Below are 14635 nucleotides of genomic sequence, written 5' to 3'. Positions count from 1 at the left end.
TAGATGTCACACACAAAGGTCCATAGTTCCTTGGGTTATCCTTCCATTCCTTTTTACAAATTGGTAACACATTTGTCTCATTCCAGTCCCTTCACACAATTCCCATATTGTCTGATTACCTTAAAATATCCGGTCAGGTGGCAACTGATTTCATCTGCAACCATCCTTAGGTACTCTAATGTGAAGTCTATCAGGGTTGGGTGTCTTGCTCCTTGAACCTAGGTTCAAATTTCTAATACTTAGCCCTATAATATTGTTGCCCCTTAAGAAAGGGGATTAAGGGTCAGAAATTTCATTAAACATTTGAAAGTTATTTTTAGTGCTCTTTTACTTAATTGGCTTTAGTATGAATGTTTTTTCCACAGTCTTGAGTACAAACAGCTTAGAGACTGAACTGAACGCAGCATGTGGCAAAATAGTTCTAATTGCTTCAATATTTGCAGGGATAATGTAAAATCAATGTAATGTATTTCCTTGCATGTATTCAGACTAAAGTAACTCGTACTTAGGTTATGCAACCTTAATTAGCAGCTGTTCTATGCGTCATGCCTAGTTCCGTTCTTCTTTTGGATGGAGGGGGTGACAACTAACAAATCCAGTATTTGCTGGAGCAGGGCATCTCGCATGCCCTGTTAGTTAGACTTGTTCGTGCACCCTTCAGATCAAAAATTCTTTGCCAGTAAAGTTGCTGGAAGTGCAAGCTGGTAACAGTGCGGTGAGGGAAACAGGACATTTGGGACCTTGGTGAACAAGGGGACCAACAGGGTATCTCCTTAACCAATGAGATTTAAGGATTGAGAAATAAACAGGAAGGAATGAGAAGGAGGATGAATTAGAGTCAAATCCGGTACAGAAAGAGAGGGAAAGAAAGATTGGATTAAAAGAGAAAAAAAAGTGACAGAAAGGAAATGTAAGAAAAAAATTTTAAATTAAAAAATTTGATATTTTTAAAATCTCCAACAACAATTCACTACCTGAAGGAATGAGACGCCGCACTTTTAATTGTTCACTTTCTGGGTAAGAGATGTTGATTGACAGTCATTAACAATTATCACATTGTTAAAAGGTTACTTGTGCTATTAATTACTAGACTTAACTTTCTGTGGCGAGTTTAATGGGCAAGTAATGTGCAAATACAGCAATTTCATGAAAATCACAGGGTGGTTAAGTAAGAGATGCTTTATTTCTTGCAACTAACGGCGGAGTCGCACAAATCGGCCAGCAACTTGTGGCGATTTGCAATTCACTCTTCCTCGCCACAAATTGCTGGTCGATTTGCACATTAATAACGCCATGCGTCGTTGGCACACTTTTTTCAGCAAATTCTGGGCTGCTATCAATGTGCTGCTGACTTAGCTGATCACATTAGCTGACTTATATCCTCTTTCACCTGTAAAGTATATGTTTTCTTGTAACTAGTAGTAGGCTAGTATGCTCTTTCTTCATCCCTAGAACCTGAATTTGAAGCCAGCTCAAACTGATCAGATGAAAGTGATGTCTGTCCGCTGGCTGTGAGGATCATACGTGAAATGACTTTGGTCACTTTCAGCCCTCAAACTAAAATTGTGCCTAAATTGATATTCCAGTATGACTGGTGTGGTAAATGGAAATGTCACACTGTTGCAATTGGGGTTGCTCACCTGAGGTTGAGTTAGAGCACATTATTACTGTATTAGACACCAGACCTTGAGAGCATTTAGTAATGACATTGGACGCCTGAAATGGGAAAGTGCTCTGTTTCCCATAGCTAGCAGTTATGTTTTTAGGTTTTAATCATATATTTGTCTGTTGCTCAGTGCTGAAGACCAGTCCTGTTAGCGACCTTTTCTTTCTACCAACTGGAGTTGAGTTTATCTGCATAATATCTGGTAATGTATATAGGTTTGTCAGTGGCTGAACAGAAATTCTTGTTACTATAAAAGTTTTCCGCAATTAACATGAACTCTCTTTAGTTGTAGTCTTCAAATAACAGAAGAATAAACACTCAATGAAATAGTGCAGCTCAAGCTATAAACCAATTTATATTTAAAAGTAAAAAGTAGCAGAAAATCAATACCGCAGATTTCACCTGATTACAGACTCGTAACTTCTGACTCCACAGACATACAAAAATAACAAGCTCTTTTAATAAAACAAAAACTGGACCAATGTTCACTGTACCACTTGTATGTAAGATTTTGTCTACCAACATGGGGTTTCCAGCTTCTATCCTGATAAGCGTAGAGGAACTGAAAAACTGGCAGCATCCTGCCCGAGATACTTGGGCCTCGATATTAGAATGGAGGCAGGATGGTGGGGGGGGGGTGAGTCACCACACACAGGTGAGCATGAGCAGACACTGGTGGCAGGGGCAGCTGTGGAGAGTCCACATCGGTGGGAGCGCTCGTCTCCAGGCTCTGCTCAGCTGGAGGCAGATGCTGAACCCTGGGGGCCATCCTTTAAAAGGAGATTGATCGAGGGACAGCAGCACATTTGCGAGGTACTGGAACAGGTGCCACGCGCACTCTCCACAATCGCACAGAGGATGGAGGAGTCCAACTCCTGCATTAGTGAAATGGTGGCACAGGGACGGGAGGGAATCTCTGAGATACTGTTGCAGGGACGTGAGCAACTCTCAGATAGTGTTACAGGTGAGTGCGGGAATGTCTGCAATGGAGAGAAGGCTAGCCTCCGTTGAGCTTCAAGTGCGACTCACAAATGAGTCCATTCAGGCCTTGACAATGGCAGTTCGGACTCAGGGTGAACAACATTCTGCCGCCTTAAACAGGCTGACAAATACTTTAGAAGTGGCCTTCCAAGGCATCACACATGTCCAACACACATATCCAGCAGGGTTGGGTAAGAGTGATGTGGGCCTGGCCCAGGAGAGGGATAATGGTAAAAGGGGACATGGAAGTGGGGACGCCACTCAAAGCGCTCTCATATCTCACCCGTTGCCCCCCCCCCCCCTCAACCAGTACCCGCAATGCTGCCTCCTCTCCAGGTGGCCGAGTCTGCCCCTGTGCAGGTGCAAGTGGAGCCGTCTTCGGTGGGGCCCTCCTGGGTGCCAAATCCCAGAGGGCGTAGGCCAAAAGCATCTAAGTAGTCAGGGCATGAGCATGAGCAACCTGCACTACCTCTGCTGCAGCCACAGGGGATGCACCATGTAGAAATAGTCATAAGAGAATGGCAAAGGTTTGGTGAGCATAAAGGGTATGCACAAGGGTGTTTGACAGACTGTCAAGTTTTTCATTTATATTTGCTTTTTGTTAAAGTCACATTAAATGTTATGATTGTCACCACTATTGCCACGTCTTGCCCATTCTTGACTGGCTTTTGTGATCGGGCCCTTTCATGAGCTTCACCATGAACAGTGACACTTGATGCCACCCATTGGTTCACTTTACAGTGGGGTATGTGTAGTTGCAGGACTGTTTTGTGCAGGGAGGTGTGGGCGCTGCTCTTTCCAGGTGGTGTGAGGACTGGACTCTTCACACTTTCTGATGTTGGGAGAACCGTTCACATATCAGTGACTCCCTGGCCTCACAAGCAGCTAGGTGAGCTACTTCTCTGCCCATGATTTCCTCCTCCTCCTCCTCAATGTGGGTTGCAGATGTGGATGGGGCCTCCTCCAGCGGCACCCTTCTCTGTTGTGCCATGTTGTGCAGGGCACAACACAATACTATAATGCGTCCCACTCCGTCTGGTGCATATTGAAGCGCTCCCCCAGAATGATCAAGGCATCTAAATTGCATCTTGAGCAGCCCTATAGCATGCTCAACTGTAGATCTGGTGGCGATGTGGCTGTCGTTATATCAACGCTGTTCCTCGATGATGGGGTTCCTCAGAAGTGTCATGAGCCACATGTGCAGGGGGTATCCATTGTCTCTTAAGGGTGCTCGGTGCATGGAAGAGGGGCGGGATGTTGGATTCCCTCAGAATGAAGGAATCATGGCAGCTGCCAGGAAATCTGGCGCACACGTGAAGGAATCTTTTGTGGTGGTCACAAAGGAGCTGAGTGTTGATGGAGTGATGCCTCTTTCTGTTGATGAACAGTCCTGGCTTGTGTGGAGGTGCTTGTATTGCTATATGGGTCTCCGTCTGGCTGAGGTCGTCCATGTGGAAGTTGATGTATTTTGCGAGGCTCTGCAAAACAAGCCGTCGGTGACCTGCCTTATGCACTTGTGTGCAGACGACTGAGGGACCCCGGCGATATCCCCGGTGGCACCCTGGAATAATCTGGAGGCAAAGAAGTTGAGGGCAGTCGTGACTTCGACAGCAACAGGTAATGAGATGCCACTTGGCCCAGCTGGGAGCAGCTTGGCATGAAGGAGGCTGCAGATGTCTGCGACTACCTGGCAACTCTGAGCCTCTGTATGCACTGCTCCTCAGAGAGGTCCAGGAAGCTGAGCTTTGGTCTGTAGTCCCTTTGGTGAGGGTAGTGCCTTCTGTGACGTCACTCTCTCTCTCTCTTGCTGCTCTCTGTGCTCTTGCTGCAAGTGGCGGAAGTGCACGCCATGCCTGGCGAGGCTGGTTAATGTTGCTCATTCATGGATGTAATGGTGAATGCCGCTCCACCCCCACCCCCCACCCCCAACCCCACCCCCAAATCCTGATGTTGTGAGTTTGAGGGGGTCTGAAAAGATGTTAAATATGTATAAACAGAAGAATTGTGACTGGAAAGTAAGAATTTTCAGTGAAAGCACAAAGATCTCGCAGCCAAAAGTTTGTGTGAAAGAATTGAGTGCCCTGCAGCAAGAACTCACATTTGAATGTCCAGCTGGCTGAAACACGTCTGGTAGAACATGGGGTGTTTCCCACAGCACGGGAAACATGCTGAGGATGTTTGAAGATCGGACGGACCCCTGCCTCAATGTGGACAAAATTAAGTACTTCAAGTATCTAAATAAGTCTCTTAACTATCATCCCACTGGCTTTAATTGCCAGTGGGACTTCCGCATTTGGGAGGCGCACGCACACCCAGACACGTCAGTGGGGAACCCGGAAGTCTGCGGGTTGGAGCCCGGTTCTGAACCCGCTCGGGATTTCTGCGCTTTTCAGAGCCCCAATGCACCCACTGCTTCACTGGAAAATCGAGCCCTTGTTCTCTGTGAAGTTGAGATACAGGAAATCAAATGGTGTCTTCCTCACCTGAATAAACCTAATCAAGTTAAAGTAATGGTTTATTGCAGTCCACTTACATGCTATAACCTTCAATTGATTATTTTCAGGATAAAGCAAATAGTCTGTTAAGTGGTTCCACCTTGCTTTGCAATTGAAATCTATTTGCATAGAATTAATGCCTTTAAAGTGACAATTTGCATGCCACATAGCAATATATACCCTCTCCAAAATAAGAGGCACAAGCAAGTGGAAAATTCTCTTCTAGCCTGCAGTAATTAAATTTAAAGTTATCAGCCACATTTTCATAATTGGTAAAAAAAAAATATAGATTTTCCTATGATTTTGAATTGTGGTAGAAACAGCACTTAGAAATTGGTGTCTCAACATAAGTTTACTAATTTCTTGTGCCAATACTCTCCTCTTCCCTTTAACCACAGTTCCCACGTGTTGCTCATCTCCAGAGCTAATCCTTTGGTATGTACAGTTAGGTTGTTTGTGTGCCATCCTAAGATAACTCCTGTAAGCTTTTGGGGTGAAATTATAACAGTTAAGCACCACATGTTTCACAATGCATGGTCCATACAGAATTCAGGTTCTATACTCAAGAATGCAATTAAAACTTTCCCGCTGAGTGATGACACCAGTCTGTTAGCTCATGTCCTATGGTCCCATTTGTCCTGCCAGTAACATCCCTCTATGTCGTATTCATCATTTAAATTTTGGAATGCAATTGGAGTCAGGAAGTCTATTGTACCAGATTTTGTTTTAAATTTATAAGTTTGAATTACTATTAGGTTAAATCCTTGTCTGAACTTTGATGCTGCCACTGTTAAGTTTTGAAGATTTACTCGAAGATATTTCTTGTGTATGGTACTAAAGACCATTTCCATAATTGGTGCCTTCCTTCCTACGAACTAGAGTGTGACTTTATATGTACAATATTTGTTAATGTAGCATCACCCAAAGGTCGAACAGAAATCCTTGTCATTGTAATAGCTTTGTGAAATTCACATGAGTTCTCTTATGTTCTCCTAATTTTCAGATAGCAGAAAAATAAACACACTATTAGATGGTGCAAATTGGCCTATAAACTACAAATAAGTTTATTAAAATTAAAAGTAGATATTCAATACAGTAGACTTCGGTTGATTACAGAACTTTTAACTTCTCCTAGGATATACAAAAATAACAAAAGACACTTCACAAACTTTCTTAGTAATACGAAACCTGGATCAGAGAGGTGTAGATCGAGATGTGCAGATCATGAGGACAGTATTTTTCTATTGCAAAAATGTTTAGTGATATTGGGTGGATTGATTGTGTTGGAGCTACAACATTTTCTGCCACAGTTAGTAAGTGGTTTGTGCTTGTGATTTCTCTACACAGTGAGTTTTCTGATTGCTGCCATAAATAATGTTGGAATTAGTTTCCAGGATAATCTAATGCATTTCTTAGAAACCAGCTTTTCAGTAGCATCAACAGAAGCCTGAAAGTAGACCTGTTATCTTGGCCATGGAAGGTAGATGACTTGGGGAAATTTTGGAGAGGATAGAAGTAATGAATTTTTAGTTCTGTATTGTTTAGTGTAATTGGAGTAAATGTTAAGATGAGATCATGTCCTCCACAGCATAGACTTCTGCAGTACTTGGGTAAATGATCTGGTGTACATTCTGGCATTTATCCATCTCTGTGTTTCTTGTTCATTTCTTATTGTTAAATTGGATGGAATTGCTTAAATTAACCAAATCTGTGTGAAGTGCAAAAGAGTCTATCTGGCTGCATTTCTCTATGTAGCTAATGTATCATATCAACATTTGCTTTTTGTTTTACATTTTTTTTTGCCCCTTTTCCTTTTATATTAGCACCTTTTTTGTGCCACCCAAATCTCTGGATACGTTACGGAGCTGTGGGATTCATAACTGTGGTAGCACAACATCTGAATATTGCTGATGTCTACTGTAAACTGATGCCATATCTCAATCCATTCATCTCCCAACCAATAATACAGGTACAGTAAAAGTAATTTGATTTGTTCCATAGTTCACTGGATTGCAACTGGTTGTTTTGTTGCCAAACTAAGGTTTTTTTTTTTGTTTTCTATATATTTAATTTTGTATATGATTTGGTATTTTTAATTAGCAAACTATTTTAGCTAAATGAGATTGAAGTCAGAACATCCTTAGGTTGTGTTCCCAATGTCCCTGGTTAATGGGGCTTACTACAATATATCGGGCACTGAGCAAAGGCCTGGCCCATGTTTTCCCCAGTGAGAGATTACTTGGGCTGCCTTGAATTCCTAGTGACTAGTCACAGAGTGAAAATTCTAAAATCCTCGAAATAAGTTTTCCTGATCATAGGAACTAAAGCGCTCATCCAGATGTGCTTTCAGTAATATTAAATTGGGAGACTTAGAAATCATGACTCTTCATTCACAAATATAGAATTGCTTCAGTGAGTAGATTTAGCATTTTGTAATAGTCTTTGTTTGTGGATTGAGTGCTTCTGTAGCTAGAACTGCAGTAAACCACACTTTTGTAATAGTTTTATAGGTGAACAATTTTAAAAACAACTGTTTTATATATCACATTACGAAACCTTAATTACAGAAATGCTTAAGTACATGTATCCCATGCATTTATATTGTTTCCCCTGAATGGTTCAACAACCATTAAGTGGAAAGGCACATGAATTGTTTTTTATATTTAAGTGAATTCAGTGGGTAGTGAAAGTGTATTCGCTTCTGATGAAGTTAATTTGTTATGCTTCAGGACAGCTTAACCACAGAATTGCTTTAGTGCTTCAATTTGCTGCAAACACTATCAAATGAAATAATTTTAATTGTTTATCAGGAGTAAAACTGGGTAATATTCGTACAAGTGATATAACTAGAATCCTGATTAATGTAATGTTTTTAAGACTTTAAGCTATTGTTTGTAACATAAACATAACTGGGTTGAGTTTCCGCTAGTTTACTCCAATAATATCAGCACAATCCAGGTGGAATCGGCCGAACCAGCGCAAAAGATCAGGGAATTTCAAACGTAAGTGAGTTAAGCCCAAAACCACTTGCATTCGTGTTTTCCGCAATCTTTTACGCAGGATAATGATTCAATTCGCCCGGATCAGACCATGCCCCCAGATAGAAATTGTGAGATTCCGCTGATTTTTGCGTTCGGGAAGGTTCTTCAAATTGTGCTCATTTTCTTAGGGACACAGGAACTAGTAGGCATGTTTTAAAAGATTTTTATCTCAAAAAATATTTAATTTACTAAAAAACTGACTAGTGTACACCAATGAAACTATTAAATGTATTCAGTATAGTTTTTAAAAGTCGTTTTCAGTGATTTTAAATCAAGTTACTCACTGGTGAAGTACTGGACACTTATTAAAAATGCTTATTTTTGCTGATAAACCCATTTTCAGCTGTATTAATAAAACTGCACCAGGTTACCACTCTTAAATACATCAAGGAATGCTTTTTGATGGAAAGGGGAAAAAAAGAAATTATTATATTCTATTACGATTGCATTGGTTGATGGAAGATTTTACGTTTGTGATTATGCAAATGAATTTTAGCAGAATCTTGAATCTTACCTAACCAGTGCAATTTCAAGCGGAAACTTTACCCCAACATATAATACATTAAAAAGAATACAGATGGGAGCATTAGGATTTATGTTTGTACTTGCAATTTATACAGACACCCAGTTTCGGAACTTAACCAGCCTAACTCCGTAGTTATTTTGTTGCAGTTCAACTTGATTTTTTTTGAAGATGAAACTGTGACCGGTCTAATTTACAGTACCGATATTAACATGCATTTTTAGTTCAGTTGTTGTACTTGTGTTTCACGCAGCTTGTTTTTGGAATTTTTATAGATTGACAAGGAAATCGTGTTGCTGAGTGTCCTGAAAGAGCCTGTCAACCGTTCCATATTTGATTATGTGTTGCGATCAAAGGATATAATGAGCCTCTACAGGCACTTGCACTTGCGCCAGAAAATACGCAGTGGACTACTGCTGGAATGCCCATTCCCAGACGATCCAATCATTGCCCAGTTGTTAAAGAAACTGCTTTCTCAGGTAATACGTGTGTGTGCAAAGAAAAAAACAATGAAAACATTTTCTTTTTAAAAACTCTAGAGAATCTCCTATTGCATTGTTTACTGTGGGGTGATGTACTGAGAACAAGAGTGTTATACTATATAAGGCACAATATATTATTTTGCTGCCAAAAAGGGACTGTGCTTTTAAGACCGTAAGGTCTAATTAACTAACCCAGCATTGGGTTAATCTGAGTTTAATTGTTTGGCGAGGGAGCTTGGTAGATCGGAAGTGCTTGTGAATTATGGTCTCCATGTCAATGTTGGACTTTCTTTCTGTTTCTAAAGATTGTTTTGCATCTGTAACGAAGTATGTCAAAATGTTTCGACTTGTGTGGGGGTCCAAAACTAGAGGTCATAAATATAAAATAGTTACTAATAAATCCAATAGGGAATTCAGGAGAAACTTCTTTACCCAAAGAGTGGTAAGAATGTGGAATGCACTACCACAGGAAGTAGTTAAGGCAAATAACATAGCTGTATTTAAGGGGAAGCTAGATAAGCACATGAGGGAGAAAGGAATAGAAGGGTATCATGACAGGGTTAGATGAAGTAGGGAGGGAGGAAGCTTGTGAGGAGCATAAATGCTGGCACGGACCAATTGGGCCGAATGGCCTGTTTCTGTGCTGTAACTTTGATGTAACTTGATGTCTGGTGCAGACCTGTGCTACATTATGGGCTTTTTATGTATGAATGTAAACACTCTATGAAGATTAAATAAGGTGTTGCTCATGTTGCAGATATCTTGAGAATCATTAAGACCAACATAAGCTTCCCCCTCCCAAAAAATTGCTCTTTACAATTTTTACACAATCTAGATATAAAGGTAGGATACTTTATAATGTCAAATTGATAAGTTAATTCACCTCTTTCAGTCAAAAATTAGAATAAGATTTTAAACAGATCTAGAGAGAAGTAATTGAAATCCAAACATATGAATGTAATGCATTCTTCAGTCATCTAGCCATTTTTTATATATTCATTATGTAAAAGAGATTGGCTTGATTGACTTACCTATGCTTTTTTAGGGCTATTTGGCTAGCACTTATTTTGTGTAGTATAGTTAATGAATATCCAAGCAAACAGAACTATTAAAAACTGTCAGTTTCCTCATCCAGGAGTGCAGCTTTTACTATAGTTTACCAATCTAAAATTCTGAACAACTTCTCACCAGACAGTTAACCAGTTAAAATTAACTCTCTGTGTGGAACAGAAAAGTATGAACTGGATAAAGTCCTATAAAGGAAAGGGAATATAGAGCTATTAGTTCCAGAATCACCGTAAGGAAGCTAATGGCATGTTTTAGAAGGGTAGGATAGATGAGTCAATGATCTTCTCATGCCCCAAACATTGTTATGTTACCATATGTAACTTTCTTTTCTAATTGAATGGATTTATTACTGTTCTTGACCCACAGAAAACAATAATAGGTTAGCAAATTTTTAATATTGTACTGTAGTTCTGATTAACTTTTGCAGCAACTAACGGTTAGAACATTATTAGCTATATCCATAATAAAAATTGTTCAACTGCATGCATTTTCCTGTCAACTTTTCCCATTATAAGCCCCTGTGTCCACATTAAAAATGGAAACTGTCTGTGTACATGTGTCAGACTGTAATTACACCCTCCCAACAATGGTGGCACTGTAGTGCATCAGTTCCTTAGCCTATACTACAGAGAAACTCCAACCAACTCTGCTTCCCAAATTGCTCTAAGTTTTGTTAATTAACATACAATATAAAATCAAGGTATTACATAAAATAAGGATGGAATGTATGACTTTAAAGTGGAGACTAAATTATATCCTCTTTCCCTGGTCCAATTTACCTCCCCAAACCCTGCTTCACCTGACGACTATCTCTCACCTTCCAGCTGTTTCTGTAAAGTGATTTATCATGTGGCTCATTGTCTTAATGAAGGGGATGACTGAAGCAGATGAAGACAAGCTTTTAGCTCTGAAGGATTTCATGCTAAAGTCAAACAAGGCCAAAGCCAACGTGGTGGACCAAAGCCACATGAATGACAGCAGTCAGAGTGGTGTGATTGACCTGTCTGCTCTCGGAATCCCTGGAAGACACATTGATCTTGTCAAGACAAAACAAGAAAATGATGATAAACGAGGTAGTCCTCTTTTTCTTTCCCCCCCCACTCTTGTTTGATTATAATTAGGAGCATTAGGATTATGAAAATATGGAATGTATGAAATAGAAGTATGTCCTGCTGCCAGGGAATTGGAAATAGTGCACCTTTTTTTTTCATTCATGGGATGTGGGCGTCGCTGGCAAGGCCTGCATTTATTGCCCATCCCTAATTTCCCTTGAGAAGGTGGTGGTGAGCCGCCTTCTTGAACCGCTACAGTCCGTGTGGTGACGGTTCTCCCACAGTGCTGTTAGGAAGGGAGTTCCAGGATTTTGACCCAGCGACGATGAAGGAATGGTGATATATTTCTAAGTCGGGTTGGTGTGTGACTTGGAGGGGAGCGTGCAGGTGATGTTGTTCCCATGTGCCTGCTGCTCTTGTCCTTCTAGGTGGTAGAGGTCGCGGGTTTTGGAGGTGCTGTCGAAGAAGCCTTGGCGAGTTGCCACAGTGCATCCTGTGGATGGTAAACACTGCAGCCACAGTGCGCCGGTGGTGAAGGGAGTGAATGTTTAGGGTGGTGGATGGGGTGCCAATCAAGGGGGCTGCTTTGTCCTGGATGGTGTCGAGCTTCTTGAGTGTTGTTGGAGCAGCACTCGTCCAGGCAAGTGGAGAGTATTCCATCACACTCCTGACTTGTGCCTTGTAAATGGTGGAAAGGCTTTGGGGAGTCAGGAGGTGAGTCACTTGCCAAAGAATACCCAGCCTCTGACCTGCTCTTGTAGCCACAGTATTTATATGGCTGGTCCAGTTAAGTTTCTGGTCAATGGTGACCCCCCAGGATGTTGATGGTGGGGGATTCAGCGATGGTAATGCCATTGAATGTCAAGGGGAGATGGTTAGACACTCTCTTGTTGGAGATGGTCATTGCCTGGCACTTGTCTGGCACAAATGTTACTTGCCACTTATCAGCCCAAGCCTGGATATTGTCCAGGTCTTGCTGCATGTGGGCATGGACTGCTACATTATCTGAGGGGTTGCGAATGGAACTGAGCACTGTGCAATCAGCGAACATCCCCGTTTCTGACCATATGATGGAGGGCAGGTCATTGATAAAGCAGCTGAAAATGGTTGGGCCTAGGACATTTCGTGCAGAATTAGAGGGAAAAAAAGTAGGGTATGTAAAGACTTAAACTTTTTTGTATTGGCAATCGTACTGATGCAGGCCCAGTTCTTTATGGTGCATGATAATGCAGACAATTCCTTGGTTTCTTTTCTTTTCTCTTGTCATAGTGTAAAGAAACAGTTAAGGCGGTCATCAAGTCTCTCCCAGTGTCTTGATGATGGAAAGATAAAGTGAGGAGTGAGGCCTGGAAATATACTTCACATTGTATCTGCTGAAAATGTGTATGTTGGTTGGCAGTAAAGATTGTGCTGGGTTTGCACTTTGTGGATAGTAGTGGTTTTCTAAAAGTGATGCTGGTATAAAATGCCACTCCCAATCCTTTCTTACATTTTCATCCTCTGTTTGTACCTTTTTAAAACATTTAAATGTTAATACCCAATGATTATCTTAGATCTATGGGGGGTGGGGGGGTTCTGCAATAAGTGCCCTTCCAGGTGATTTTGCAATACTTAGACACTCATGCAGGAGACACTCATGCAGGAGAGAGCATAGTTCATAAGACTGCATTACTTGTGCATCATTGCACTGCATCACTGGAAGAGTCATTGACACAACTTATTCCTTGCTTAAAGCCAGTAAGGATGCTTTGAAATTGCAACATCAATATACCATTGTTTTTGTCCAGTTTTTGAATACATTGTGCATAAAAGAAAAACTGCTATGCAAGGTAGTTATGTAACTCTGAAGTAGATGTTTTTGTAATTATATGCTGAATAATTGTGGCTCAGCATTCAACTAAGTTCATCTTTTGGAATTTGACTTCATTACTTTTGGGTTTCTGGACTGGTTTGGTGTCTCAAAACAATTAGGACCACCATATACCTGGATATAGGATGAACTCCCAACATTACTAATTATTATATGCATTGAATTTTAGAAAAGTACAGTTAAATATTAAAGAGCAAATATATTGATATTTTCAAACAAGTCCTCTGTCTTTCAGAAGAAGTAATCCTAATAAACTTCAGAGAATTACTTTTTTTAATGATTTTTTTCTTTTTGGACTTTAGTTTTTACAATGGCTGGTCCTCACTAATTAGACTGCTTTTTGATTTTTTTTTTATTGTGAAACATGGTAATTGATACCAGAATGTATATTTGACAGAAGTAGATTGGCCTCCTTGTAAAATAATCTGGTTCAAGTTCAGTCCAAGTTAAGTCTTGCAGACTTTTTACAATCAAAAGTTCCTTTCTCAATTGGAATACATCAAATTGTTATTACACTGAGTAGAAGAAGCAAATCAAAAATCCTAGATAAAGTCCTGGTAAGCTGTTGGCACTTATAAATAGTTGATTGAATTTCGGAAGATAATTACATAACTGAACTCAATTGTGTCTTTTGATATTCATTTTCAGCCAGAAGACATGTGAAACAAGACTCAAATTTAAATGAAGAATGGAAGAGCATGTTTGGCTCTCTTGAGCCTTCAAATATTGTCCAGCCTAAAGTCCTTGCAGCCCCTGGGGACCAGGAAAGTGCCCCTGGGAAAAATCTCCGTTCAGAATCTTCACCAGGGATGATGATCACCGCCAACCCAGCTTTGCAACAGGTTAATAGAAACTTCACTATGCCTAAATTAATTTTTCTTATTTTTTTGCTATTGGTGCTTCCCAGGGCATTGAGCGAATGCTTCACAGTTTCCATTTAATGATCGCACCAGGTATTCTCGGGTCAGGCATTGCGTGGTTTCCTCCCCAATGTCCATAAAAATGACCCATACTACGTTAACATGACATTTTTCTGTTTCTCACACTGCCTACCTTAGAAAAGGCGATTCAATCCATCTGACTCACCCAGTCATTTACATCTCTGTAGGACCTGTGCAGATTGCATTAATTTACTCTTGCTGCCTTTACACTAGGTTTCAGGTTAACTGCACTAATTGTGCAGGGGGTTGGAAAATTAGGCAAGCAGGCTTTCATGTTTTTCACCCAGTTCCTTCTGCCCACCATTTTCTGTCTGGTTGCATTTCGTACACTAGAGTGCTTGTGTACCTTTCTTGTCATAACCTTATTAAAGCCTTAGAATTCATGCAGAAACATTTTAAATGAATATCTTGTGCAGTTTCCCAGCTTTTGCACTTTTTGCCTTGAAAAACTGTGGGTAAAAGGGAAGCTCCATGTGTGCTGGAGCTCTGAAAGGGGAACAGGCTTTGTTAGGGTCT

At 40.7% G+C, this 14635-nt stretch overlaps 1 protein-coding gene across 4 annotated transcripts in view; it reads left to right on the top strand.

Moving 5' to 3' along the window:
* Positions 1-14635, top strand: part of pik3r4 (phosphoinositide-3-kinase, regulatory subunit 4) — a 92617-nt gene that overhangs the window by 26610 nt on the left and 51372 nt on the right. For all 4 annotated transcript variants that reach the window (XM_068000968.1, XM_068000975.1, XM_068000993.1 and 1 more), the window contains exons 7-10: positions 6966-7111; positions 8982-9185; positions 11128-11329; positions 13827-14020. In XM_068000968.1, the coding sequence (XP_067857069.1) occupies positions 6966-7111; positions 8982-9185; positions 11128-11329; positions 13827-14020 (746 nt within the window). The remainder of the gene's footprint in view (positions 1-6965; positions 7112-8981; positions 9186-11127; positions 11330-13826; positions 14021-14635) is intronic.

This window comes from Heptranchias perlo, chromosome 2 (assembly GCF_035084215.1).
Source record: "Heptranchias perlo isolate sHepPer1 chromosome 2, sHepPer1.hap1, whole genome shotgun sequence".
Classification (NCBI taxonomy): Eukaryota; Metazoa; Chordata; class Chondrichthyes; order Hexanchiformes; family Hexanchidae; genus Heptranchias; species Heptranchias perlo.
The sequence above is the reverse complement of the archived record's forward strand: the minus strand, read 5'-3'. Positions and strand labels throughout refer to the sequence as shown.